This window comes from Chiloscyllium punctatum, chromosome 4 (assembly GCF_047496795.1).
Source record: "Chiloscyllium punctatum isolate Juve2018m chromosome 4, sChiPun1.3, whole genome shotgun sequence".
Taxonomy (NCBI): domain Eukaryota; kingdom Metazoa; phylum Chordata; class Chondrichthyes; order Orectolobiformes; family Hemiscylliidae; genus Chiloscyllium; species Chiloscyllium punctatum.
The window spans coordinates 69,609,216-69,636,361 of record NC_092742.1 but is presented as its reverse complement, the minus strand read 5'-3'; the positions used below and the strand labels follow the sequence as shown (position 1 = coordinate 69,636,361).

Below are 27,146 nucleotides of genomic sequence, written 5' to 3'. Positions count from 1 at the left end.
AAGCGAATGCTGGACATGCACTAGCTTTCAGAGCACTGCTCCTTCATCAGGTAACTAGTGGGGCAGGATCATAAGACACAGAATTTATAGCATAAGATCACAGTGTCATGAAACTGAAATGGTACGTTGAACATCCTAGATTGCTGTTAAGTCTTTCACCTTTTAGAATGGGTTGCAGGTTTCGGTTCATAAATATGAAAATCCCAGAACTTCTTTCAAGTCACACTCTCGAGTTAAGATTAGATTACTTAGTGTGGAAACAGGCCCTTCGACCCTCCGAAGAGCAACCCACCCAGACCCATTCTTCACCGAACCTGCACATTTTTGGACTGTGGGAGGAAACCGGAGCACCCGAAGGAAACCCATGCGGTCACAGAGAGAATGTGCAAACTCCACACAGACAAGTTGCCTGAGGTGGGAATTGAACCCGGGTCTCTGGCACTGTGAGGCAGCAGTGCTAACCACTGTGCCACTCGTAAACTTAAGGTTTTATTTGGAAAAAAAGGTGAGATCTCAGGTCAGACAATGCATTAAACATGTGAGGTTAGAGTCTGTCTTTATCCCAATCTTGAGTCAGAATGGTTCTATTGCCAAAGTAGGATTTTTTAAACTATGATATTGATTGACTGTCTACAGATTATGTGCTTTTTGAGCAAAACAGAATTTATCTGCAAATAAAATTCTGCAAATGCAAATTCACCCCAGAGACATATTTGCATGCGAGAGTGCATACGAGAGACACACACACACAGTGCATGACATGAACCCAAGGTCCTGGTTGAGGCCATCCTCATGGATACCAAACTTGGCTATCAGCCTCGACTCGGCCACTCTGCATTGTTGTGTATCCCGAAGTCCGCCTTGGAGGGTGGTCACCCGAAGATCAGAGACTGAAAGTCCCTGACTGTTGAAGTGTTCCCTAACTAGGAGTGTGTTTTGCAGTGCCCATTCATCCGTTGTCGTAGCGCCTGCTTGGTGTCACCAATGTACCATGCTTTGGAGCATCCTCACCTGCAGTGTATGAGATATACAACACTGGTAGAGTCACGAGTACTTGCCGCATACATGGTGAGCAGTGTATGTGGCAGGTACTCATGTGACTCAGCCAATGCTGTTTCTCTCATACATGCAGACAAGGATGCTGAGGCATGGAACATTGGTGAGACCAAGCAGGCGCTACACAACAGATGAATGGACACCGCACAACATTCGGCAGACAGGGGTGTTCCCTCCCAGTCAGGGAACACTTCAGCAGTCAGGGGCGTTCAGCCTTGGATTTTCGGGTGACCACCCTCCAAGGCGGACTTCGGGATATGCAAAAATGCAGAGTGGCAGGGCAGAGGCTGATAGCCAAGTTCGGTACCCATGAGGATGGCCTCAACCGGGATCTAAGGTTCACTTCACACTACAGATGACCCCACTACACAATACACTCTCTCCCACACACTTTACCAAGAATGCACCCACATGAATGACACACACACACACACAAACACGTCTATGGTGTGAATTTATATTTGCAGATACATTCTATTGTGCTCAAAAAGCACACAATCTGCAGGCAGACAATCCGTGTCATATTTTATAAATTCCACTTTGGAAACAGAACCAGTCTGACTCTGGATTTTGATACAGACAGATTCTAACCTCACACTTTTAATGCACTGAGTTGAGAAGTCATTTTTAAAAAAAAAACCTTAAGTTACCTTGAGAATGTGACTTAAAATTATTCTGGGACTTGCATATTAATGAACTGAAACCTGCAACCCATTCTAAAAGACGAAAGACTTAACAGCAGTCAAAGTTTGTTCAATATATCACATCAGTTGCATGACACGGTTATCTTTTGCTCTAAACTCGGTGTCCTACGGTCCTGCTCCACAGATTCCTGATGAAGGAGTAGGGCTCTGAAAGCTTGTGCTTCCAAATTAGAATGGATTAGAACCTGGCGTTGTCTGATTTTTAACTTCTCAAAAGATCATCTCCACCTTAATTCCTTCTGCATTAAGTGAAGCAATTTAAGTCTGCCTTACAAAACCATCCCACTGGGTGCTGCATTTTTTAAAGAGATACATAGCACGTCAGGGACAGTTCACAAACACTCTTGGCTTTCAGTAGATACTCATATCCCTTAACACAAATTCAAAACTCCGTGTACTTCAAAATTGTTTCCACTTAGCCAGAGTTTCTCCAAATACAGGTAGTCCTTCTATAGCGCAATGGTGGCATTCTTGTGCAACCGCGCATTATAGAAAAATTGCACTTTAGAAACAGCGCTTGACATGTTGGCATAACAGCCAACACATGATTTAAAAAGTTCATGCTTTAGAAACAGCGTCCCCAATTCGTCAACTGAGTTAGTGATTTTGCATTAACGAAACAGACGTTATAGCAGAACGACCTGTACGATCACCAACAGCAGAGTGTTACACAAAAGGCTTTCTGACCCTTAAATCTTCAAATGCATGGCCTTTCGCTTCTCTTTCATGAATGGTCAGAAGCGTCCTGGTTGGCTGTGTTCCCATAGTCACATTGCTTTTGTTTCTGCACCTCAAACAGTAATTTTCCATGCTCCATGCTCCACAGATCCTTTCACATCCCTCTAACATTCCACCTCTAATTGGACATCCCCACCAGGACAATTTCCTGCTCTCTATCAACCCTGTCCACCTGCATGCTTTACACCCAGTTCACCTCTGTAATGATCAGTGATCTTGTTACTGGATGGAAACATTGCTTTATCTGTGAAATACCGTGAAGAAAGGTATTAAAACTGCCAACCCAATTCAATTAATTGCTGCAACCTCTCTACTACGGTAACAAGATTATATAGACAAACAGATGTCTCCAAACTGATGCTTCGATCAGAGTTCCAAGTACATTTTAAAATAACATTGAACTTAACAGGACAATGATAAATTGAAGGTGAATTGAATAAATTAATTTGTAAAACTGTATGCATTAAAAATAATTGAAATTGTTAATGCTTTACAGCAATTGTCTCACCTAGTTGGTCTTCGCATACACCAGAGACTGTCCCGTACAATTCAAATCCAGAGAGGGAGAGGTAATGAGTCTGCCCACTGGCATTTTTACCCATTTGTTTAATTCGAATATGTCTCCATCCCTGTTTCTCATCCTTTGGAGGATCCAAAGGCCATGTTGCTGTAGACCTAGAACATGTATTTTAAATCAGGTCAAGAATTATCAAAACATTTAGCCAGTTCAATTCAAAAATGACACCTTTCCAAAATGTTAAGTCTTTCAATCAGTGTTATCCATCAATCTGATTATTCAATTCAGATAAATCTAAAATTGACCATTGAGTTTAAAAAACAAGTTTTAGGGTCCACACTAGGTCTTCATACTGCTGGAAAGTTTTTAACTTATGCATTCAAAAAGGTGGCTACATCATTAAATCAGTGTCAGAAATATGAAGCATTTAAAGAGGGTCATTTAATTTTATAATGGCAAATTAAATATTAAGATTCAAGTCTGTGAAAATTTGTTTTTAAATGTTTGCTTTCAGAAAAGTATTTGATTAGAGATCTGGTACAGAAGGTACAGGGGTCAAGTTCATTTTTGAGCAAAGCAAAGGGACCAGAAAAACAACTTAAAATCTGGAGGTTTCCAGGAACGTACAGATATCAGGGCAATATCAGATCTTCCATACTGTTCAATTTAAGTTTAACACTTCATTCGTGCTTTCACCTTTCACTCTGTCAATCATAACCCTCCAGGTTTAATCGACAATCTTTATCCTTTGAATGTTAACTTATCTATAGCCACTTATAATTTCAATGGCATTGTAAATCCCTCAAAGTTAAAAGTACCCATGCTTCAGATTTTAGATTCTTAAACAATTGAGGTACCAATTCCTACATCCATCCAGTAACAAGATCACTGATCATTACAGAGGTGAACTGGATGTAAAGCATGAAGGTGGACAGGGTTGATAGAGAGCAGGAAATTGTCCTGGTGGGGATGTCCAATTCGAGGTGGAATGTTGGAGGGATGTGAAAGGATCTGTGGAGCATGAAGCATGGAAAATTCAGATCAGTGTCAAGTATGGTGGCATCAAAAGCTAGGCAATAGAACAGCTGAAAACAATCTCCATACATGTGGTTGCACATTTTGGTGTTAGAAAACACTTTACCTGGTATTCCCTCATTTGGCAAAGTGCAAGGGGAGAGAGTTTTGAGGCTTTAAGATCACAAGATAAGTCATTGAGAGTAATTTCTCAATGATTTAAACTGTTTAATAAAAATGGACTATTGAGCATAGAATGAAAGTCAAGATGTACTCCCATACAAAGTCCACTAGGGTGGGGGAGATGCTTTGGGCTGCAAACTATTGGAAAGGAATGAGGAAAACAGAAACAAAGCACAAATTCACTAGTCCACCAATATGTAAGAAATATTAATAAGAAATGATATAAATCTATCACTAAAGCAATATGTAAAACAGGCTTCCAAAAAAACAAAAACAGAATTCCGGGCCTCAGACCTACTAATAGTGATGGTTGGGAAATTGAGAAATGGTAATGCCGCATGCAGGCAGTGATTGCTTCAGTATCTGAACAGTTGCAGTCAGTCAATGAAGGGAAAAATCATTGATGAAACAGCTAAAAATGGTTGGATCTGATTTTCAGAGAAATTCAGTAATATTGAGGGATTCACTGGTTTCCAAGAATCATCTTCCATTATGATAGGTATGACTCTTGCCAGCTGATGTGACTGTAGTTGGCGAAGTTGGATTTGTCCACCATTTTTGTTATCCGAACATGGCTGGGCAATTTTCCACCATCAGGAGGAGATTAAATGGTGAGGATAGCATAAAGGCTGCTACAAAAGGGACATAGGTAGGGGCAAAAGATCTGCAAATGGAGTGAAAATTAGGACAAATGGGAACTTGTATATTTTGACAAGAAGATTTTTTTGTGCGAATGGTGAGAGATTGCACCACTTGGAAATACAGAGAAATCTGTATGTCCTTATGTATCAATTGCAAGAAAAGGTAGTTGAAGGCACAACAAGTAATTAGGAGAGCAAAGAATGCTTTTTTCTAAAAAAAACGTTGAGGGTAACATTGGCTAATACCAGCAAGAGCACGGCTGAAGTATTGGCCACCTTATTTAAAAGGGTGCACATGCGTTGGATGAAGTTCTAAGAAAGTTTGGTTCCAGACCAAAGGGGTAGCCATGGGCACACATATGGGCCCTAGCTATGCCTGTCTCTTTGTTGGCTACGTAGAGCAGTTGATCTTCCGTAATTACACCGGCACCACTCCCTACCTCTTCCTCCCCTACTTTGATGACTGCATTGGCGCCACCTCGTGCTCCCGCAAGGAGGTTGAGCAATTCATCAACTTCACCAACACATTCCACCCTGACCTTAAATTTACCTGGACCATCTCTGACACCTCCCTCCCCTTCCTGGACCTCTCCATCTCCATTAATGACTACCGACTTGACACTGACATTTTTTACAAACCCACCGACTCCCACAGCTACCTGGATTACACTTCTTCCCACCCTACCTCTTGCAAAAATGCCATCCTGTATTCCCAATTCCTCCGCCGGATCTGCTCCCAGGAGGACCAGTTCCACCACAGAACTCACCAGATGGCCTCCTTCTTTAGAGACCGCAATTTCCCTTCCCACGTGATTAAAGATGCCCAACGCATCTCGTCTACATCCTGCACCTCCGCCCTCAAACCCCACCCCTCCAACCGTAACAAGGACAGAACGCTCCTGGTGCTCACCTTCCACCCTACCAACCTTCGCATAAACCAAATCATCCACCGACATTTCCGCCACCTCCAAACAGACCCCACCACCAGGGATATATTTCCTTCCCCACCCCTTTCCTCCTTCCGCAAAGACCGTTCCCTCCGTGACTACCTGGTCAGGTCCACGCCCCCCTACAACCCACCCTCCAATCCTGGCACTTTCCCCTGCCACCGTAGGAACTGTAAAATCTGCACCCACACCTCCTTCCTCACCTCTATCCAAGGCCCTAAAGGAGCCTTCCAATTCATCAAAGTTTTACTTGCACATCCACTAATATCATTTATTGTATCCGTTGCTCCCGATGTGGTCTCCTCTACATTGGGAGACTGGGCGCCTCCTAGCAGAGCGCTTTAGGGAACATCTCCGGGACACCCGCACCAAATCAACCACACCGCCCCGTGGCCCAACATTTCAACTCTCCCTCCCACTCTGCCAAGGACATGGAGGTCCTGGGCCTCCTTCACCGCCGCTCCCTCACCAGGAGGAAGAACGCCTCATCTTCTGCCTCGGAACACTTCAACCCCAGGGCATCAATGTGGACTTCAACAGCTTCCTCATTTCCCCTTCCCCCACCTCACCCTAGTTCTAAACTTCCAGCTCAGCACTGTCCCCATGACTTGTCCGGACTTGTTCTACCTGCCTATCTCCTTTTCTACCTATCCACTCCACTCTCTCCTCCCTGACCTATCACCTTCATCCCCTCCCCCATTGTACTCTATGCTACTTTCTCCCCGTCCCCACCCTCCTCCAGCTTATCTCTCCACGCTTCAGGCTCACTGCCTTTATTCCTGATGAAGGGCTTTTGCCCGAAACGTCGATTTCGAAGCTACTTGGATGCTGCCTGAACTGCTGTGCTCTTCCAGCACCACTAATCCAGAATCTGGTTTCCAGCATCTGCAGTCATTGTTTTTACCTCACAAATGTAATGGGCAGGCTATTTTAGGAGGAAAAGCTGGACAGCCAGAGCTGTATGCATTGGAATTCAAAAGAGTAAATGATGGTTTGAGTGAAACATAGAAGATTCTCAGGGAACTTAAACTGCTGGTGGAAAGGATTTCTCTTTTAGGGGTCACAGATTTTTTTTAAAAATTGGCAATTTAAGGTAGAGATAAGGAATCTTTTAGGTGGGAATGCAGAGTTGGGGTGAAAATCAGATCAGCCACTGTATTATCGAATAGTGGAGAGAGCTTGGAGAGCCCCGTGACCTATGCCACTAATTATTGCATCGTCCTATTTGGATACAGTCAATGTAGAGGATAAACACCAGTAGAGAGAGAGTTGTGTCAATGTACAGGTTTTGCATTATATATCTATGTAATTCGTCAAAACTTGAGTTGCAATTTCCATTTCTCAATATTATAATAGTGTTTGATTGTAATTTTTCCTAATTCTGCTGACTCACCCTGGTTCATTCAAGCTGCAATCATCCACATGAGTGTAGAGAGTTGTCCAGTTTTGTCCATCTTTGGAAACTTGAAAAACCCAGTTCCGCAGGGCAGACCGCCCATAACCACGTGCATGTCGCAAAGTATATGCTGACGGGATCACCCAAAGGCCAAGATCAATTGCAAACCAAGCATTCTTATCATCATTCGTGTGACAATTAAGGGCTGAGCTGTCACGACTTAAAATATCTTCCAATCGTCCATATGGTAAATTCCTCCCTTCCGAAGATGTTACAACCACCAAGCCATAAGCTGCAGGATTCACCCACTCATATGCAGTTCTGAAATTTAACATTAGGATTCTTAAATAAGAAATTCAACAAAAATCTTATAATTGTGGTTATATTATTGACAGATCATTACTCCTGTTTCCCATATTACTTATGTCGTATCACCTCCATGACTCTGAAAATTATTCTCCTATAATTTACTTAATACACTTCAAATCGATTACCTCAGCTGAAGTAAATACTCTCACTCAAAAGCAAATATACCGGTCGCGAGACATAGCAGCCGCTGCCAACTGTACAGATTACTGTAAGATAGAATTCAAATGATGGATAAAATTTGCATCAGTTATAAATCACAACTTGGATGGAGGTTTCCAAACAGTGCAGTATGAGTTACTCTTGCTCATTTGTTGCAAAACTGAAAGATGTGGGACTATTACATGGAATCTCCAACATAAGCCTTAAGTCGGGTACAGATGCAAGGAGCACAGGAAATCACGTAGTCAGTGTCTCAAACTCAATACAGCTTTACAAGTAACCTTTTCTATTTGGATTATGGTGAAGGAAAATGGTCAAATGCAGAAAACATTTGAGGCACTCTGTACAAAATTATTCAGTGTGCAAACCTTCCCCAAAAAAAAAAGTGATGTGCCAACTGGTTAACTCAAGAACTGAGATTTTCCACATATATATTTATGAAATATTTAAAAGTTTTTTTTTAGAAAATGCATCAATTTCAGAAAACCTTAGTTTATCTTACTTTGCATTTGTCCCAATCCAGTATATTATTCCATTTTCATCAAAATTATGCTGGTGCCGAAAAGTAAATATTTGTCCTTCACGTAGTTTACGCACAAAGACAAACGTCGATCTGTCAAAATCATACCACTGTTTTGCCACCTGCACCAAAAAAATTGAAGTTAGAACCCAAGATTGTTACATTTTCACTAATTCTTTAATATCCTTTTAAGAGATTATTGGCCAGTGCAGAGTATAGGAATTCCGTGGTCATGTTCCAGCTGTACAAGGCATTGGTTAGGTCCCTTTTCGAATACTGTGTTTAATTCTGGTCTCCTTGCTATAGCAAAGATGTTGTTAAACTTGAAAGGGTGTAGAAAAGATTTACAAGGATGTTGCTGGCGGCATTGGAGGGTTTGAACTATAGAGAGGGGTTAAATAGGCTGGGGTTATTTTCCCTGGAACATCAGAGATGGGATGACAGCAGAGAGATCTATAAAATCATTAGGGGTATCGATCGGGTGAATAACTAAGATCTTTTCCCGAGGTAAGGGAGTCCAAAATTACAGGGTATAGCTTAAAGGTGAGAGGGCAAAGATATAAAAGGGACCCAAGGGGCAACTTTTCCTCACAGACAGTGGTGCATCTATGGAATGAGCTGCCAGAAGAAGTAGGGTATGATTACAATATTTGAAAGGCATCTGATGGGGATATGAACAGGAAGGATTTGGTGACGTACGGCCAAATTCTGGCAAATGGGATTTGATTAATTCAGGATATTTAGTTGGCCTGGATGAGTTGGACCGAAAGGTCTGTTTCCATGCTGGACAACGCTTATACTCAGTACTTGGACTTTGAGTCATTACATCAGTTTATTTACCATTTTAAGAAGATACTGCTCCAAGGATTCAACAGTGGCCAATGGTTCCATTTTCAGCATTCTTCCAGTTCTGTCTATCAATGACGTTTCTCCAGGAGCACGTTCCAATCTAAACCTCAGCCTTCTCGTCAAGATCTTGACGGGAGGAAAAGCAGACTAAAAAGATTAGTAGAATTGCACCTAAACTTCAAAGTTAAACGCAACAAGTGTCTACATGACTACCTACAAAATTTGAATTAAAATACAAACTTTGCTTAAAAAGTAATAGCTAATGTCAGGTGGGAACTTGAAGCAGAAGAGAATCTGTACAAAATCTGAAATGTCAAATAGTCCTAGACCTTTTCAGTCTCCATACAGTGAGCAGATTAACAGTCTTATCAGGACATTTTGCACTTAAGGCCACATGCCAAGTCAAAAGAGTTACAGATTTGGCCATCAAGATTGCTTGTAGTGAATAAATATTATTCCTTTGGTATTTAAGAACAAAAACGCCAATCACAAAAAATGTGCAACTCTATAAATATCAAGGAATAACTTCAAAATACTACATGAACAGACAAATACATCCAATGCTGTAGGGAAATAAAAGAATAGAGTTCATCATTAAATATTCTCTCACATACCTGCAAGTTATATGAAGAGCCCGGGGTATCATACAGATGCAGAGGCAGCCTCTCAATAGATTCTAACACTGCTATGAGCTTTCGAACAAGGGCAACAGCTGGCTGACTAAAAAGAAAATACTGTTACAAAATTAAAATAAATTGTTTACAAAATAAACATTTCTTAAGAAAAGCTCCATCTACCTTTCTTCATCTTCATTTTCGCTGAATGCAGTTTTGAAAACATTTATTCGCTCCATTAGTTGGCTACAATCTTGCTTCACATCTAAGTCCACATTCTACAGAGTGAAATAAAATAAGTGAATTTTGCAAATAACAAAGCAGATCCACAACAAACAAAGGCTCTTTCACAAACTCATACTAACATTGTTGAGGACCGTAAGTAGCGCTTGTACCAGCCCACTGCTGCACATCTCATAGGGCGATATGGTGTTTTCATCCTTTAATAGTACAATCAAGTTCTCCAAGGCAGTTTTCATTAGATCCCTCCATGTAGCCTCTCCATCCACACCCTGGAAAACAAGATGCATCATCTTTTCATCTTGAAATGTTCACCATTCTGCAAATATTTATCTTTGCAAAAAATGATCAGTAATATTATAATTTCGACTTTTCACCTGGGCAACCTCTGAAGAGACACATCATTTTTCACTTGCTAAGGAACATTCTGACATGCTGGAGTTTACAAGGTTGGACAAATAGTCTGAATATTACAAGAACTCGTCATCAACATAGTCTTTATCAGAATGTGTGGAGCAGTAACCTCCATACCTCTACAGGATTTAAATGTCTGCAGCAGCTTAGAAGAGGTAGCACACCAATAATACAAGTTTGCAAAAATTTGTAAAACTTAGTCAGAAGAATGATGTCTGCAAAGCTTTGTGGAAATCAGGAAAAATGCATGTTCATCAACCAAGATGTGATAATGCTTCTGAGAGAGGGAGGTATTACATAGATAACACAATATCCTACTATAGCAGAATATCAGTGGTCAAGGAAATTCTTAGCAATTCAACCATTACCCTTTTGGCTATGTTAAAATGACATAGCTGAATTTTTCAAATATGCAAACTTAGCATGCCTGTGATTCACTGTTAGATTACTTCAGCAGTAGCTATTAGAGGGTTTATCATAAACAATTTGAGGCAATGAATTTGTACTTGCAGAGTTACATTGTACTTTGCTCAAAAACTGCATGAATTTATGTAAAATTCTGTTATCTCACTTTTTAGATTAGAATCAATCTAAACATCATGGCATAGACAGAGAACACAGGGGGCCAACACCTTGAACATATTGTCCAGCTATCACCATTGTTTATAGCTAACCCGAGAAGGCAACTTTTAAAAAAAGGTTTTGTGATTTACACATCACTGTATTGTAACAGATGAAAGGCTTAACAGACAATCAATTTTTCAATGTATAATTTCAGTTAGATCACACTGTAAATTTTTGCTATAAATTCTGTGTTAGGATTGAGCCCTCCACTACCACCTGATGAAGGAGCGTCGCTCCGAAAGCTAGTGTGCTTCCAATTAAACCTGGTGCTGTGTGATTTTTAAATTTGAGGCAAAGTTACCTTCAATGTACCCCTAGTCTTGACTTTCGAGTAGCTCTTCATAGATATCTTTGTATGCTTTCGTCCTACTCAAAGTCTCATTTTACACAGCTGCTTTGCTTATCTCTCTTCACACATTATACTAAAACTCTGATGAAACTGCACCACTGTATTTGTTATGAAAGAAGAATGCAGCCCTACACAGTGCAATTCCCTTTTGGGGAAACTTATGGGGCAAGTGGAGGATCCAAAAAAAAAATTAAGAATGTCTCTTTCCATTGAGACATGCAAATTCAATTCCTCATCCACTATTTTAATCTCTCTACTTCCTCTAAGTGTTCCTTACAAAGACACAAAAGAAGAAATGACAATTTCATCATAATCGAGTCTTGACAGTTGTTCAGAATTATCAACATAATTTATTCACAACATCCTTCTAATTGCAATAAGTTAGCAACAGCAATCTGGGCTTTCAGGTAATTTAAAGAGAGTCCCAGAGCATAGCATACTGGGTACTGACCATAAAGGGGATTCATGTTACTGCCCTATTGGTCACATGTTAGGAGAAAGTGAAGACAGCAGATACTGGACATCAGAGTCGAGTGTGGTGCTGGAAAAACACAGATCAGACAGCATCAGAGGAGGAGGAGAACTGCCGTTTTGGGCATAAGCCCTTCATCAGGAGATTTTAATCAATTAGCTGCTAAGCTTAGAGGTACTGATTACACAAGCCCCACCCTGAAACAGACATCCCATTATCAATATCCTATGGATGCTTTTACACCACAGCATGCATTTAGATAGACTGGCAAAGTCTATGACCAAAACTCCTAACAGCAAAATTTGATAGATACCTGAATTAGGTTTGGATTTCAATTAAAATGCTCTGGAAAGCAAAAGCAATATTAAAGTACCAAATATTATTACAGAAGCCAGTTAATCTTAAATCCACATATTCCAACATATGAATTTTACTTACTTGTCTGTTAGCATGAAGCTCCCATGCACTCTCAAGTTGTGTTGCTATGTTACGCAATGTGACCACCACACCTCGAGGCATACTTTCCACAGCCTTAAAATGATCATCATATAAATCTCTGGCCATGGTTCTAACCTGCAAAGAAAAATTGGTTAAAAATTCTTTCAAAATAATATATTCCTAAGTAATTACTTCATGAGGTAAAAGCACCTGGGTATTGGGAGTAACAACATGAAAAGAAAATTTACTAACAACAGGAAACATGGTCGGTCAGGCAAGTTGGTCACTGTTAGATCAGCAAACTAACTGTTCAAGGGCTGCATGGTGGTCAGCCATTCTCTATCTTCCTGCTTGCCCTTAACTTACAGTGTGACCACCTTTCAGAACGTTATCCTCATGGTTTCTGCCTCACAGATGTACCTCAGGTGACTCTAGGTGTCATGGAAAGACTGAAACCGAGAACTCCAGCTTATGTAGCTGGTAACGCATTTTTAAAAAAAAATTCATGGGAAAAAAGGCATTGGAGTCTGGGACCGAATTTATTTCTAATCTCTATTTGCCTTTGAGAAGTGGCTGTGAGCTGCTTTCTTGAACTGCAATCCATCTGGTGTAGGTAAATCAGCAGTGCTGTTAGGAAGGGAGTTTCAGGATTTTGACCCATCACTGAAAAAAACTGCAATATAATTCCAAGTCAGGATAGTCAGTGTCTTGAAGGGGAACTTCCAGATGATTGTGTTCCCATGTATCTGCTGCCTTTGTCCTTCTAGATGGTAGCCGCTGTGGGTGTGAAAGGAGCCTTGGTGAACTTCTGTGAAGGTGGTATATGCTGCTGCTACTGAATAACAGAGGTGCTGCCCACATCTTAACTTGCGTCAAGACATGTTCACCTGTCATCTAAACACTTGAACTACATTTGCCTCCAGCAATCAAAGACTCATTTGGAATCATCTTCATTTTCAAATCACTTTACTGCCTTGGCCCCCTGTAACCAGCTTCACAACCCTCCAAGATATCAGTGAGTCTTTAATTCTTACCTCAAGCATCCCTAATTTTAATGGCTTCATTGAGGGATGGATTAACAAAGAAGCTCATGCTAATATAAGTGGACAACATCATTCACGTTAGTAAATAATTTCATTTACATTTCAAATTGAACGCAAACTCACCTTCTGTTTAGTTTTCTCCAGTTTTGATTTTAGCTTTCTACCTCTTTTACCGGTCCAGCCAGCTACAAATTCCGATCCTTGAAAATAAAAGAGAAGTTTTAAATCAATTTATTCTTCTTCCAATGAAGATTTACATTTATACATTTTTTAATATTACAGCGCAGTGCAGGCCCTTTGGCCCTCGATGTTGCGTCGCCCTGTCTTACCAATCTGAAGCCCATCCATCTACACTATTCCATTTACATCCATTTGCCTGTCCAATGAAGACTGAAATGAACTTAAACTTGGCGAATCTACTATCATTGCAGGCAATGCATTCCATACCCTTACTTCTGAGTAAAGAAACTACCTCTGACATCTGTCTTATACCTATCTCCCCTCACTTTAAAGCTGTGTCCCCTTGTGTTTGCCTTCCCCATGCTTAGAAAAAGGCTCTCCCTGTCCACCCTATCTAACCCTCTGATTATCTTGTGCGTTTCTATTAAGTCACCTCTCAACCTTCTTCTCTCCAGCGAGAACAGCCTCAAGGCCCTCAGCCTTTCCTCTAAGACATTCTCTCCATAACAGGCAACATCCTAGTAAACCTCCTCTGGACCCTTGCCAAAGCTTCAACATCCTTCTTATAATGCGGTGGCCAGAACTGTACACAATACTCCAAGTGTGGCCACACCAGAGCTTTGTACAGCTGTAGCATAAGCTCCTGGTTCCGGAACCCAATCCCTCTATTAATAAAAGGCCAAAACATGCCTTCTGAACAACATGCCTGTCAATCTGGGTGGCAACTTTCAGGGAAGTGTGTACACAGACACCAAGATCCCTCTGCTCAGCCGCACTCCCTAGAATCCTACCATTAGCCCAGTACTCTGCATTCCGATTACTCCGTCCAAAGTGTATCACCTCACACTTGTCCACATTAAATTCCATTTGCCACCTCTCAGCCCAGCTCTGCATCCTACGTCTCTCTGCAACCTACATCACTATTCACAACTCCACTGACCTTAGTGTCGTCCGCAAATTTGCTAACCCACCCTTCTATGCCCTCATCCAGGTCATTTATAAAAATGACAAACAGCAGTGGACCTAACACTGACCCTTGTGGTACGCCACTAGTAACTGACACCAAGATAAACATGTTCCATTAACTACAACCCTCTGTGTTCTTTCAGTAAGCCAACTACTTATCCAAACTGCTGTCTCCCACAATTCCATTCCTCCGCATTTTGTATAATAGCCTACTGTGGAGAACCTTATTGAACGCCTTGCTGAAATCTATATACACCACACATCAACCGATTTCCTCTCATTTATGATCACAGAATCAGTCAAAGGATTGCAATCATTGTTATCAGGTAGGAAAGATAAAAATATTTTTATATCACAGTCGACAATTGCATGTGCATCCTTACCAAGTGATGTTTCTGCAGTAAATGAATGCTTGGTTCCTCGATTGGACTCAAACACAAATCCAGGCAGATCCTCCTTCAATATAGTGGCCTGCTGACCATCAGAATTGTGTATTGCAATTTCTCCTTCCTTTAGACAGGTAAGGGACCAGTTGCCTACAGTAAGCTTTGTTGGCCCAGGTGCAGTCAGAATGGGTTGGCTTGTGGTTGCTGGTTTGACTTGACTTCGAGCCCGTTGCAACTTCTCCAAGAATTCACTTCTGCTTTCTGTCACACAGATAGACAAAATTATTTCACACAGCTGTCAGATCCTCATTACCACTGTAAACAGCAAAACCATGCTAATAATAATGGTTAAATCAATTATCTAAACCTTTGCACTGTAAATGCCTAAATAGGATCTCAATTTTTGTTACTTTGTAGCAGTCTTACAGGTTGGACTCCATGTTACACCTTAACATTTACAATACATTGGTCCATAACTGAACATTGACTTGTTTACTTAAGTTGCCACTTATTTTTAGTTGCAATATAGTAATTAGAGTAGCATTAAGCAGAACCCAGGAACATTCCCCCAAAGGGAAAAAAATCCACTATTTTCACAAAATGCTACAGCTTCTTGGATACAAGTGAAAATATTAGCTTAGAGAAACATGGTACAAATATGCCACTTGAGTATAACACAAAGACCAGACCGCCTATGGCTAATCAAAGGAAACCAGTGTGTATTTAGTACACACACGTTTTGGGAAAATAGCAACTCATGCTCAGGTATGAACATTGATATTCCACAGTTGTCATTCTTCACTTTTAAACCTTATTGCCTTACTATCACAGGGGCCACATGCAAGACCAATCTCTGTCCATATATGCTTGTTCTGCACAGTCCAACAGGTAGATGAAGCTCTTAAATTTTTTCTTCCCTGTCCTGCAATACATGAAGTTAAATGTAGCAGCTTATTCTACCCATGCTGACAAGGAGGAGTTTAAGGGCAGGATTTTCTTCGCAGCAGCCAAAACAAAAATGAGGATATACTGACTGCCTAACTGAAAAATATAGTTTTAGGAGAACTGTTGGATAAATTGCCTGCTGTCGAGAATACAAGATTGGGTTAACTTTTAAAGGTATTCTCAAAGACAGATAAATGCCACCTTTAAGGGCTTCAATTGAGGCAAGAGAGAATGTAGCCTTGTCCACCCCGATAAAATTTTTGATAATACAGGTGAGCAGCCAACATGACATTTCACAGGCAAATCACACCTGCAAACCAAATCAACATGGGCTTGTACATTTTTGCTCAGTCAGACAAACATGGGAAATTGGTGAAGTGCATGGCTCAGTGCAAAATTTACAATACATGAGCTCACTGAGCCATCTGGGAACCTATGTGCTTGAACGTGTATTGGACACACACACTTTACCTGAGCTGTCAGAGCCACCTTCTGGACTTCCACTAGAATACATGGTAGCTAATTTCCCATCCAAAATGAATCGAAACCATCCATTACTACCATTTGACAATTCTAAGGCAGCTGCATCACTCCAGATGTATAAACAATCCCTTCCCCTGATGATAGACCAATCTCTCCAATGGTATGGCTTGCCTTGCTGAATTTCTTTTGCATCTTCTTGAGGCTCATCATCCTAAAAAGGAAATTACAGCCAGTTACAAATGTGAATCTACGCTTATTTGCGACGACTAACTTAAACCCCCAGATACTAGTAACAATAATGCTGACCTACAGAACTACAGCAGTATTTGTTTTAGCAAATTCCCAATTTGCCTACACTGCTTCAGCCAGTTTAAATGCATATAAAACCAAACTACTGATTTCTATTATGTTATACATCATTGCAACCAAAATAGAGTGGCGTTTACAAACAAGAGTTAACACTTAGTATATGGTAAATGCTCAAAAACTTTTAACAGTACTGTTCAATTAAAAACATAATTGAGGGCACCAAGTGAGAAACTAATGATACACAGCAACATTTTCAGAGTTAGTTTCTCAACATGTTAATTGCCCAAAATGTTCACCTCAGATTTCAGATGATTTTTCTTTTTAGTGTTGCACTAGTTCAGAGTCCTCTTTACTTCAGAATGGAGGCATCCATGGAAGAACAAAATCTAAACCTAATGATATGCCTTTCTTGATAGTGTTATGGAAAGTAAATGGTTTCAATTTTAGACAACCTTTGTCCCTTTTGTGATCCAATTTGATGCCTTAGATTTTTGCCTGTGAATGTTCATATTAGTAGATCGTTGGGACGGATATGCACACACGCATATGTTCCGTCAGTCAGCGGGTGCAGTGAGACTCCAGACAGTTTGCATAATCATCATGCAAGGCATTTCAAGCAGCCAATTTCATGCAGTAACCTCTTAAAAGTTAATGCACTATAAAAGCTACACTGTAAACTGAACCCATAATTAACACAATTTCTTCATCCCTAACTACATAAAACCGGAAGTTCCATTTCTGCACACACAGGTTACTTGACATACATGATTGTGAAGTATACAGAACCAAATGGCTTAATGATAACTGCCACAATAGCATTTTAATTATGCACAGAAAATCCGTGCCATACAGTCATAAAAGGCTTTTTCTTCCCCACAAATACTTTTGACTCAATACTTTGGGTAAGCACTTTATGCATATCTCATGTTTAAACTGACGTGCACAAGCTTTGGCTATTGCATGACAGGAGAACCAGCTGCTATAATGTTGCTACTTCAATATCCAGGATATGGGTTTGTGTTATTTGTAATTGACCAAATGAGTTGTGGAAGCTGATGAAAAGATAGCACTTTTAAAAGGAAACAATTATCCGGGCTACTTTTTTTTTTGCAGCACTCTTTATACCTCAGAAAATACTTTCTATTTGTGGATGTAAATGTAAGAGAGTTAAAGGGTATGCATAGCTGGGCATAGTCAGTCCATGCTCAACAGCAGCTACTCCAAGGACTCCTGCTGTGCAGTGATGGTGTCCCTACCTCTCGGCCAGAAAACCTGAGTTCAAGCCCTACCCATCCAAGAGCAGCCTCAGCAGAATGAAGTCAAAATATTCAGCAGCTTTCCCTGGGGTAAGTGGTGGTGGTGGTAGTGCAGTGGCATTATACTGGACTAATAATCCAGACAGTAAGGCTAATGTGCTAGTTACATGGGTTCAAATTCCACCATTGCAGATCAAATCAATAAACATCTGAAATGAAAATAAAAGGCCAGTCTGATAGTTAACATTGCTGGTTTTTATAAAAATAAATCTGCCTTGGAGTCGGAGACTCCAAAAACCTTATCTCGAGAGTAGTGAAACACAGTTTAACTACTGCTCTAGTTGAAGAAGTAGAAGTTAAACATTTACTCTGGATATAAGCTTCATAATCCTCACTAGGTGGAAATGGAAATGCAAAAATCTCAGTATGCCAAAAGATTAGAACTCGAGTTAACATTTTTGTTCTATATAATCTGTAGCATAAGTCAACAGATATGTCAGGTGATGGTTTAAATGAAAAAAAAAGATCATTCATCACTTAAAACGTTGTTCAAAAGGTACCATGGCTAGAGTTACTTTTAACCTTCACAGAGATGCCAGTTATTACATGTAAATTCTGTGGAACTGAACTCTAGTCACTTGAATTTTGCACAATCTTGAAACACAGAATTTGCAGATTACCAGAAAATAAACTACAGCACTATAATCATGAGGAACAACAAACTGGTTCAGTTGGGCAGTACTCTTATCCATTGTCATTGAGGAATGATGATCTTGCAATAATAAACATTAAGTGAAATTTGTTTTAGGTATGCAAATCTGTTATTAATAAAGATCCTGCACACCTTATCAGGCTTGCAATCCTCTTCATTTTCATCATCTGAAGATGGTCCTGCCAAGGTGGACACTTTGTTGATTACACCAAGCCTTGCAAGTTGGTCCAGAAATAGGTCACCTCCTTTGTCTACCAGATCCCGTATGATCTGCAAAGCTAGTAAGTGGCCATCATCATCATCCTGCATAAAAAGGAAATATCAGTTTGCAACATCATAATTTAAAATTAAATTATTGTTAAATTTTCAAATACAGATTCATTCATCTGCTTCAGTATAGAACATAGAATAAGCAATTTAATCAGTAATCAGCAACTTAAAAAGCACACTGGAACTGAATGCCCCTGTTTCAACCACACACAGGAATGTAAACATGACTGCAACAGAATGCAAATGCCACTGCAAAATAGGTGCCACACTCTCTCATGGTTCAATTTTCTCAAATGGTACAAAATGATTTTGCTACTCATCCACACAAATTATCAAGCAAACATTTATAAACCTTTTAAGTAATAAAATGCCATTCAGACGCACATCAAATAAAATCTGACTAAAGCCAAATGAGATACCAGGAAAAGGTGGCCTAACATTTAATCAAAGGAGACACATTTTATGGACAGGTAGAGGCAAAGAGGTTTAGACTGTGAATTCCAAAGTTTACAGACAAGAAAGCCATGTTGTACGTTGGTGTCAGCTGTGGTGCCGTAATTAACATGGATTGGTCTCAATGCTGATCTTGGGGAAAAGAAGAAAATAAACTGCAGTTATCACTATCGTTAACTTGCAGGAGTAATTGGAAATATGCATGGGATGATCAAGGAAAGGATTAATCGCTGTTTTGGTCCTTCTTGGTAGAAAACCTTCTAATAAATATGTTCAAGATTCACACACAAAGGTCTGCATAAACCCTAATATCACTTACCATTTCATTAAAACAAACACAAGGAGAAATTTTAAAAGAGCTGGACAAATTTTGGAGCATGCAATTGGGTCATTACCACACAATCACATGTTCTTAGAATGATTTCCCTGGACAAAGCTGAGGCAAGCGATCAGACTATCCAAAACCTAGCCCAGGGGATCTGCAATAGTCACATCTCAATTTAACATTTCTCTCTAATAAAACGGCTGAATAAAAAAAGACAAAATGATCAACAGAGAGAGAAAAAAAAAGTGTCAAATTTTAGCAGTGTTAATAGTTTGCTAAATCATACACAATTAGTTGTTGTTTCACTGTGGTCTTCTGGAGCATTAATACTACCAAAGGTAACCATTTTTGCGCTTTATGTTATGTTTTAAAACACACACACTATAGTGGAAACTTAAGAAAAAAACAACAGTAAAACAGTGCAATGAACAATGCCACTGACTTTTGTAAGAAAGCTGTTACATATATTAATTGGGCTATTCTTAAATTCAAAATTAGTGCCTTCAAAATATGCTAGTGCAGCAGAGCACCTAACACTTCAATTTATGATCATATTGTGAAGTTTCACAACTGTACGTCAGTCATACTCCAAAAACTATCCAGCCATATAGACACTTAGATGAGAAAGGTTTTACTTTAAATTGGCTGCCTCAAAATGACCAGTTTCAGTACTACTCAACTGTAATTATCAGCTTGCATTTTGAAAAGGGTGCCAAGGTATAACTAAGTTATCAGACACTAGATCTTCAATATAAATCACAGAAGCTGCAGCACTGAAATGCTACCTTAAGTAACTTTTAAAATTTTTACTATGAAGTCTGACCTCTTGATCTAGCACTGTAGCCGTAATTTCTACTAGCACTGTAGGCAAGTTGTGGCCAGCATCCGAATCGCATACTTCCTTCAAAAGTGCTTCAGAACAATAGTGTACCATCTTTCGAACAAGAGCAAGACTAGCTTTCCTAGAAATTAAAATGGGAAAATAATTATTGACCATTGCATAATAGAGATACTAAGCTGAAAAACAAGCCTGAAAATTATCAAGTTCATATTGGGGACAGATAACATCAATAAATCATTCTTATGATTCATTGGACAATCTTTGTGTGTTTTGGTGCAAGTTCTTTGTTTCAATACAGATACATAAAATATGGACACGGTAAAAGGGAATGTCCAACAACTGAGTTCAGTGTTATACATGATAATCATTTTTGATACTGAAAGCAATTTTTGAGAAGATTTGTAGTTCAGGAGGATTGGGATGTTTGGGTTAGTGATGTCATTTCCTGTGGTGATGTTATTTCCTGTGAAGTCTCTTCCTATCCCACCCCTTGAGAAAAGGAACAGCAAGTGATTTCACCACAGGAAATGACATTACCGGTCCAAAGAAACCCAAACATACAAATAGAAAGCAGGAATTTTCAGTATTGCTTCGCATGAGGTCCACTGAAGATGTTACCTAATAAAGGTAACAAAACGTCTGGAAATGAACCTTTCAGCTCAGCGAGCAAACCTACATCCAAAATTGAAAGCAATATAAATAGCAAGATCAAGGGAAGACTTCACAATGTGTTGTTCTGAAGTTTAATTTTAACTTAATTTACACAATTTATAAACTGCATTGCAGAATACTGGTAATTTGAATAAATTACATTGTGATCAGTACCTAAATAATTAATAAACAAAAATTCAGAAACATCTGAAGACAGAAGCACGAATATACAGAGGAACCTCTATTATCTAAATACCAATTATCCAAAAATTGGATTATCCAAAGGAGACCGAGATCCCGATGGAAACATTACATCAAAGACTTGTTTCCAACAGTGATCGCGTCTTTTGTTTACAGTGATTAAACAGGCACCGTCTCCAATTGACTGACTGCCCGCCCTTCCTCTCTCCCCACACTTTCCCAGGAGTTCTATACAGAAATTTTCCCTAAGCCCCCCCTTCCCCAGATAATCTCTCCAACATTGTCCTAACCTGTCAAAAAGTTGCAGTATAAAGTTGTGTGTGAGGCTGTCATTGTGAGTGTGTGCATGCTATTGGGAGATTTACGCCACAAAGGCAACTGCAGTAGTCTTGTTGTTGGTGTCCAGTCCAGCTGCCCCGGAGAGGGGGCAAGTGTGTACTGGGTTGGGGGGCAGGCGGGCGGGCAGCGGTGTTGGACAGAGTTGGGGCCGGGGGTGGTGTTGGTTGGGAGCTTTGTGGGGCGGGGGGGGTGGGGGGCGAGGGCAGTGTTGCATGGGGTTGGGGGCAGGGTCTCACGTGCAGTGTGCTGCTACAGTCTCCTGAAGGGGGAGCAGACTTTGAACACTCCGAGCCCCAGAGGAAAGGAATTTAATCAATTTACCGAATACTCGATTATCCAAGCGAAATAGTGCCTGTCCATCATGTTCAGATAAAATCGATGTTCCCCTGTATTGCACCAAAATATTGTTGCATCTACTTTCCTTACAAGTTAGAGTGGCCACTTAAACCTAACTGAAAAATGCAAAGTAAATTTTTGGTCTCAGCTTCAAGTGGATGATGGGAAAGAAAATCAAGTATTTCTTGGAATACTTAAAAAAGAGAGAGAGTACCAAGAGGGGGAAACGGAGGCTTTATGAAATCTTACATGTTGCAGTGTGGTTAAAATTTGTGTACTTGAATTGCAGTAATTGCTGATATTGGTGTTTATTTCAGTATGGAAATACAAGAATCAAAACATGAAGTACACACCCAAATAAGAAGCTTCCTGAGAGTCCCTTTGTACCTTCCTACGACAAACAGCAATTTCTGCTTGAACTGTGCATTTTGTGGATATTTTCCAGCTAAAAGCTGATTTGAAGTGGAAGTGCTCAAATTGGAAATGCAGAGACCAATACATAAACACGACTTACTTCAGCCTTGGGAGATTTGCCTTCTGTGTGTTAGCCAGTGAGAGATTTATTTTAGGTAAACTGGTAACCAAATCTCTTGAATGCCTGTTGAGAGGCACAGGCTCATGACCCAGAGGAGTTTATGTATAAATTTCAAGCTGCCATAAGGCTCAGTGAATAAATCATTCAAAGAGCAGTTTAACAGGTTAGTCCAACTTTTTTGCATGAGGGAATATTTTTTCAATTTTATTCTAAATCACAGAGCAGAATTGCCTTGATGAAAGGTTGAGTAGGTGGGAGGTGGGGGCAAGACTATAGGGAGTGGATAGTGGTCATGGTTGGGATGAGAAGGATGGCGCACACATGGACCAGCGAGTCTCTCCCAGCCTGGTCTTTCAACCTCACCTTCCAGCTCTCTCGCTCTTTTCCCCTTTAATCCCTTTCTTCACTTCTTTGTAGTGGTGGCTATTTCCCCAGATGTTTCCACCTCAATTCCTGATAGCAGTTCCAGTTACCAACCCAATCCCAGCAGCTCAGGCCCAGTCCCTGGACCTCCACTCTACTTTTAAACTTAGATGTTAGGATAAAATGGCAGGCGACAATAAAAATAAACAAATCTGAAGATAAATTCAAAACAATACAGGACTGTGCTTTCCATTTCTTAAAGAAGTGTTCTGGTATTTGGCTGACAATATACAAACACATGGCAGTCAAACAAGGAACCACAGGCCACATATTGGACAAATCTTGCAATGGTGGAACTACTGCCCCACACACTTAAATATGGGTTTGGAATGCAGATAGAATTACAAATGCCAAGATGTTGTTTTTGCTTTAATAAACATTCATACATAAATCACTGAGGAATTTTAACACTGCCAGCACCCTTTATTCAGAATTTAAAACATTGCAGTGAGAGGGGTTAATTGCAATCTTTTCTGGTGAGTAGGATTCAGACAACAATGACATAAGAAAGCTACAAAGAATATTCAGCTCAACTATTGCAACCTGTAGTATGTACTGAGACTTAGATAAAGGTCATAAATGGTCAATCACACTATAACGAGGAGTAAACTCTGATACGTTGATTATATATTACCCAAATTAGGTTAGCACCATAATTAATCCTTCAACATTGGCTCATTGCACACAGTGTAGTTCACCAGATCAATAAACTCATATTGGGGGATGGTACCATGATGGCAACATAAGAGGATTAATAATGACTGGGGGTCATGCATTCAAACCCCACCACACAGCTAGCAGGATGCAGATTGAATGAAATACATCTGGAATCAAAAAGATCTTGGTCACCATTACAAGTAGTTGCAAAAACTCATCTGGTTTATCAATGGCCTTTAAGGAAGGAAATCTATTGCCTTCATCTGGCCTGAAAACAGTTTGCAGCTCAACACTCTAAGGCAACTGGGGACAAGCAACATTAGCCTTGTCAGTGATACTCACATCCAACTAAAGAATGAAAAGATGAAATCTGTGATAGATGGGTATGTATGCATAGCTCTCTTTGGAAATAAAGACCACCTGAAATTGCTGTTAATGTGAATGATCTGTTCTTTTCCCCATACAAATGCATAGTTTAACTGATGAAGACCGCAGATAGACTTATGCACAAGTATTTTTAAGCTAGCTTAATGAAACCTGTTTCATACTATGCTTCCAATCACAATGTTATTCATCAAAGAATTCAAACACAAAACTGAATTAAAATATTTAATTTTACATTCCAAGAACTATAAGAGAATAATTTGATTGACAATTTTTTTATTAACACAAACGTTAGACAGTGGAACCTAAAACACAGTAAATGTCTTGATGTTTTGACTGGAGTGACAAAATTGGCTGCTATTTATACTCACTTCGCCTTTCACAAGTAGTTTACAAAATTTCTCTTCGCCAACTACTAGTTAAGCACCAATCGTTGTGCATTACAGACTATGGAGCTAATGGAATTGGATTCTGGCAAAGGGAAATCACCATTTTGGTGTCTGAAAGTTATCACCTAAACCCTGGGAAATACTGTGCTGGTTCAGTGACAGATAGTATCTTAACAACAGTGACAGTATCTTTTGTAAACCATTTTCCAATGATAAGCAGAGATCATTAAGATTTAGATCAAAATCAAATTATAAAACAATTAAAGTTTTTCCTTAAAGGTTGTAACAAAATGCTCGTGACATGAAACAAGAAATCTCATAACCAATTTGAAAAATATACCTGATGGATGGCAACATAGTTTGTTGAAATGTCTGTGCAAATACTGGCAACAATCTCTTCAAATATAATGGAGCCATTTCAGGATCTCCCTTTGGTTCATTTCCATCTTCCTCCTCCCTGTTGGCATCTTTCTTTTTCTTATCTTCACCTTTATTCACAGGACACATCCAATCTCCTGAAGGCAAATGGTTAAAACACACTTCTTGTAAATGCTTCTCAGTTGGGGAAATATTGTTCACAATGGAAGGAATAAAAAATTTGTTCCTCACCTTTAGAACCCAACTCAAAAATCAAGCACTCCTTGAGCAAAAACAGTACAACTAGATTTTGATAGACAGTTGCACCTTGTCAAATTTACGGCCTTCACAAAAACATTTACAATTCCTGTCCATGACCAGTTTGTAGACACAGACAGTGTGATAGAGAGGGAGGCAAAGCGAGACAGATAGGCAGGGCAAGAAAACAAAGCAAGAAAGAAAACAGGATTTTGGCTTCTCCAACCTCAGAAAGACTTTATAAGAGAAGGCTGTTTAGCAAACAAACCACTTGCTCATTTCTTTCTTCAGTTATACGGACAGTTATGTACAGCTAGATAAATATGGATATAAATGCTTAAGCTTAGGTGTTTGACAATAAAAGGTGTGTAGGTAGTCACAAAAGCCTGTGTTTAAAACATGCCTCATTTCTACTGCTGAAATTTACTAAGTGGAGAATCATTGCTGGGTAGTGATCACACCTACTCAGAAACTTCAGTACTCAAGATATCAAGAGAATTTTATTCCAATTTGAAATGATAAATAGCTATTAATTTTACTGATACTAATCACATTGAAAAACCATGGTAAAGATAATTTGTTACAGTTAAAAATCAAGTATCGGGTCAATTATTTAGTGCAAAACTGTGGCAATCTTGAAGCATTTCTCTCTCCACTTCCCCTAGTACCCACGTAATTCACTGGAATTCTCCAGATGGTGTGTACTGTTATTGTTGAATATGCTAAAAGTTAGAGACTGAAAGATTGTTTTGAAACCACAGATATCAGGAGATATGCAGGTAGGGTAGGAAATTGGAATTGATTACGATTAGATTAGAATAGATTAGATTAGATTAGATTAGATTAGATTAGATTAGATTAGATTCGATTCGATTCGATTCGATTCACTACACTGTGGAAACAGGGCCTTTGGCCCAACAAGTCCACACCGACCCTCCAAACAGCAACCCACCCAGACTCATTCCTCTTTATTTCACCCCTGACTAATGCACCTAACACTACGGGCAATTTAGCACAGCCAATTCACCTCACCTGCACATTTTTGGACTGTGGGAGGAAACCAGAGCACCCGGAGGAAACCCATGCAGACACAGGGAGAATGTGCAAACTCCACACACAGTTGCCCAAAGGCAGGAATTGAACCCGGGTCCCTGGCGCTGCGAGGCAGCAGTGCTAACTACTGAGCCACCGCGCTAATTAAATGGTGAAGCAGATTTGAATGTTGCTTGGTTTAATTCTGTTGTCATTTATTAATGTTCTGAAGAAACATGTTAAACTTTGATTCAAGATCAAATTCTAAACATAGAGAAAAACATAAGGGACTGATGGGAAAACCTTAAGTACTGGGCCAGCTAGTTGTAACACCCAATGATTATAATTCTCTTAACAGTACAGCAAACCTTTTACAACTGTACCTATGGGATCAGGAGTGTGCCATTTGATCAAGAAATCCACATAATGGATGTAAAAAACACACTAATAGAAACATAATGCAGGGTGTATACTTATCACCATTATACTTTATTTACAGCACAAATCAATTGGATAATAATGCAACTTTGACTTAAACAAAAAAGAACTTAACAGCAGCGAGCCTTCGTTCTCCAACTTTCAACTGACGACTCAAGCGTTATCACACAGTAAACTTCCAGTATTTCAGCTACATAATTTTTGCTGGTTTAACAAGTGTGCCACTTCATAAAGGAGCCAATTAAAATAAAGTTTGCTGTATATATTAAAATGTACTATTGTTAAATATTGTGCCCACTACAACCACCTGTCATACTTTATAACTAGCCTTCCTCAACCCTTTATTCAACCTGAAGATTTCTGCAGCAATCTAACAGTACTTCAAAGAAATCAAAACACACTAACACATTTTTAGTTAACAACTTGCAGTGATCAATAAGCAAGAGTTTGCACTATGACTTAGAGATATTTTCTAACCTGGAGACTGCAATATGGCCACAACTTCACTGTGACCCCTCTCACGGGCCTTGTCCAGAGGTGTTTTACCATCTTCATCACGTAGGTCCGGGTTTGCTCCATGTCTCAATAGAGTCTAGTAAAAACAAATGCAAATATTTTCAAATCACTAAAATCAACACAAGTTTTTTTTAAAATATAAAAACAAGCTTACTCCATATCATTCACAAATCTTTCATCAAACAAATACTCATTAAATACATATTTGATATTTTGT

General features: G+C 39.6%; 1 protein-coding gene across 8 annotated transcripts in view; it reads right to left on the bottom strand.

The window, feature by feature from the left end:
- hectd1 (HECT domain containing 1) overlaps window positions 1–27,146 on the bottom strand; it is an 81,897-nt gene that overhangs the window by 31,029 nt on the left and 23,722 nt on the right. For 5 of the 8 annotated variants that reach the window (XM_072568974.1, XM_072568981.1, XM_072568979.1 and 2 more), the window contains exons 9-23: window positions 26,891–27,005; window positions 24,669–24,843; window positions 20,396–20,534; window positions 18,657–18,827; window positions 16,236–16,458; window positions 14,817–15,080; window positions 13,411–13,487; window positions 12,245–12,379; window positions 10,073–10,219; window positions 9,891–9,985; window positions 9,708–9,813; window positions 9,085–9,240; window positions 8,227–8,366; window positions 7,194–7,517; window positions 3,007–3,173 (exon numbers count right to left, since the gene is read on the bottom strand). In XM_072568974.1, the coding sequence (XP_072425075.1) occupies window positions 3,007–3,173; window positions 7,194–7,517; window positions 8,227–8,366; window positions 9,085–9,240; window positions 9,708–9,813; window positions 9,891–9,985; window positions 10,073–10,219; window positions 12,245–12,379; window positions 13,411–13,487; window positions 14,817–15,080; window positions 16,236–16,458; window positions 18,657–18,827; window positions 20,396–20,534; window positions 24,669–24,843; window positions 26,891–27,005 (2,434 nt within the window). The remainder of the gene's footprint in view (window positions 1–3,006; window positions 3,174–7,193; window positions 7,518–8,226; window positions 8,367–9,084; window positions 9,241–9,707; window positions 9,814–9,890; window positions 9,986–10,072; window positions 10,220–12,244; window positions 12,380–13,410; window positions 13,488–14,816; window positions 15,081–16,235; window positions 16,459–18,656; window positions 18,828–20,395; window positions 20,535–24,668; window positions 24,844–26,890; window positions 27,006–27,146) is intronic. The other 3 variants (XM_072568978.1, XM_072568982.1, XM_072568980.1) reach the window with 1 other exon arrangement.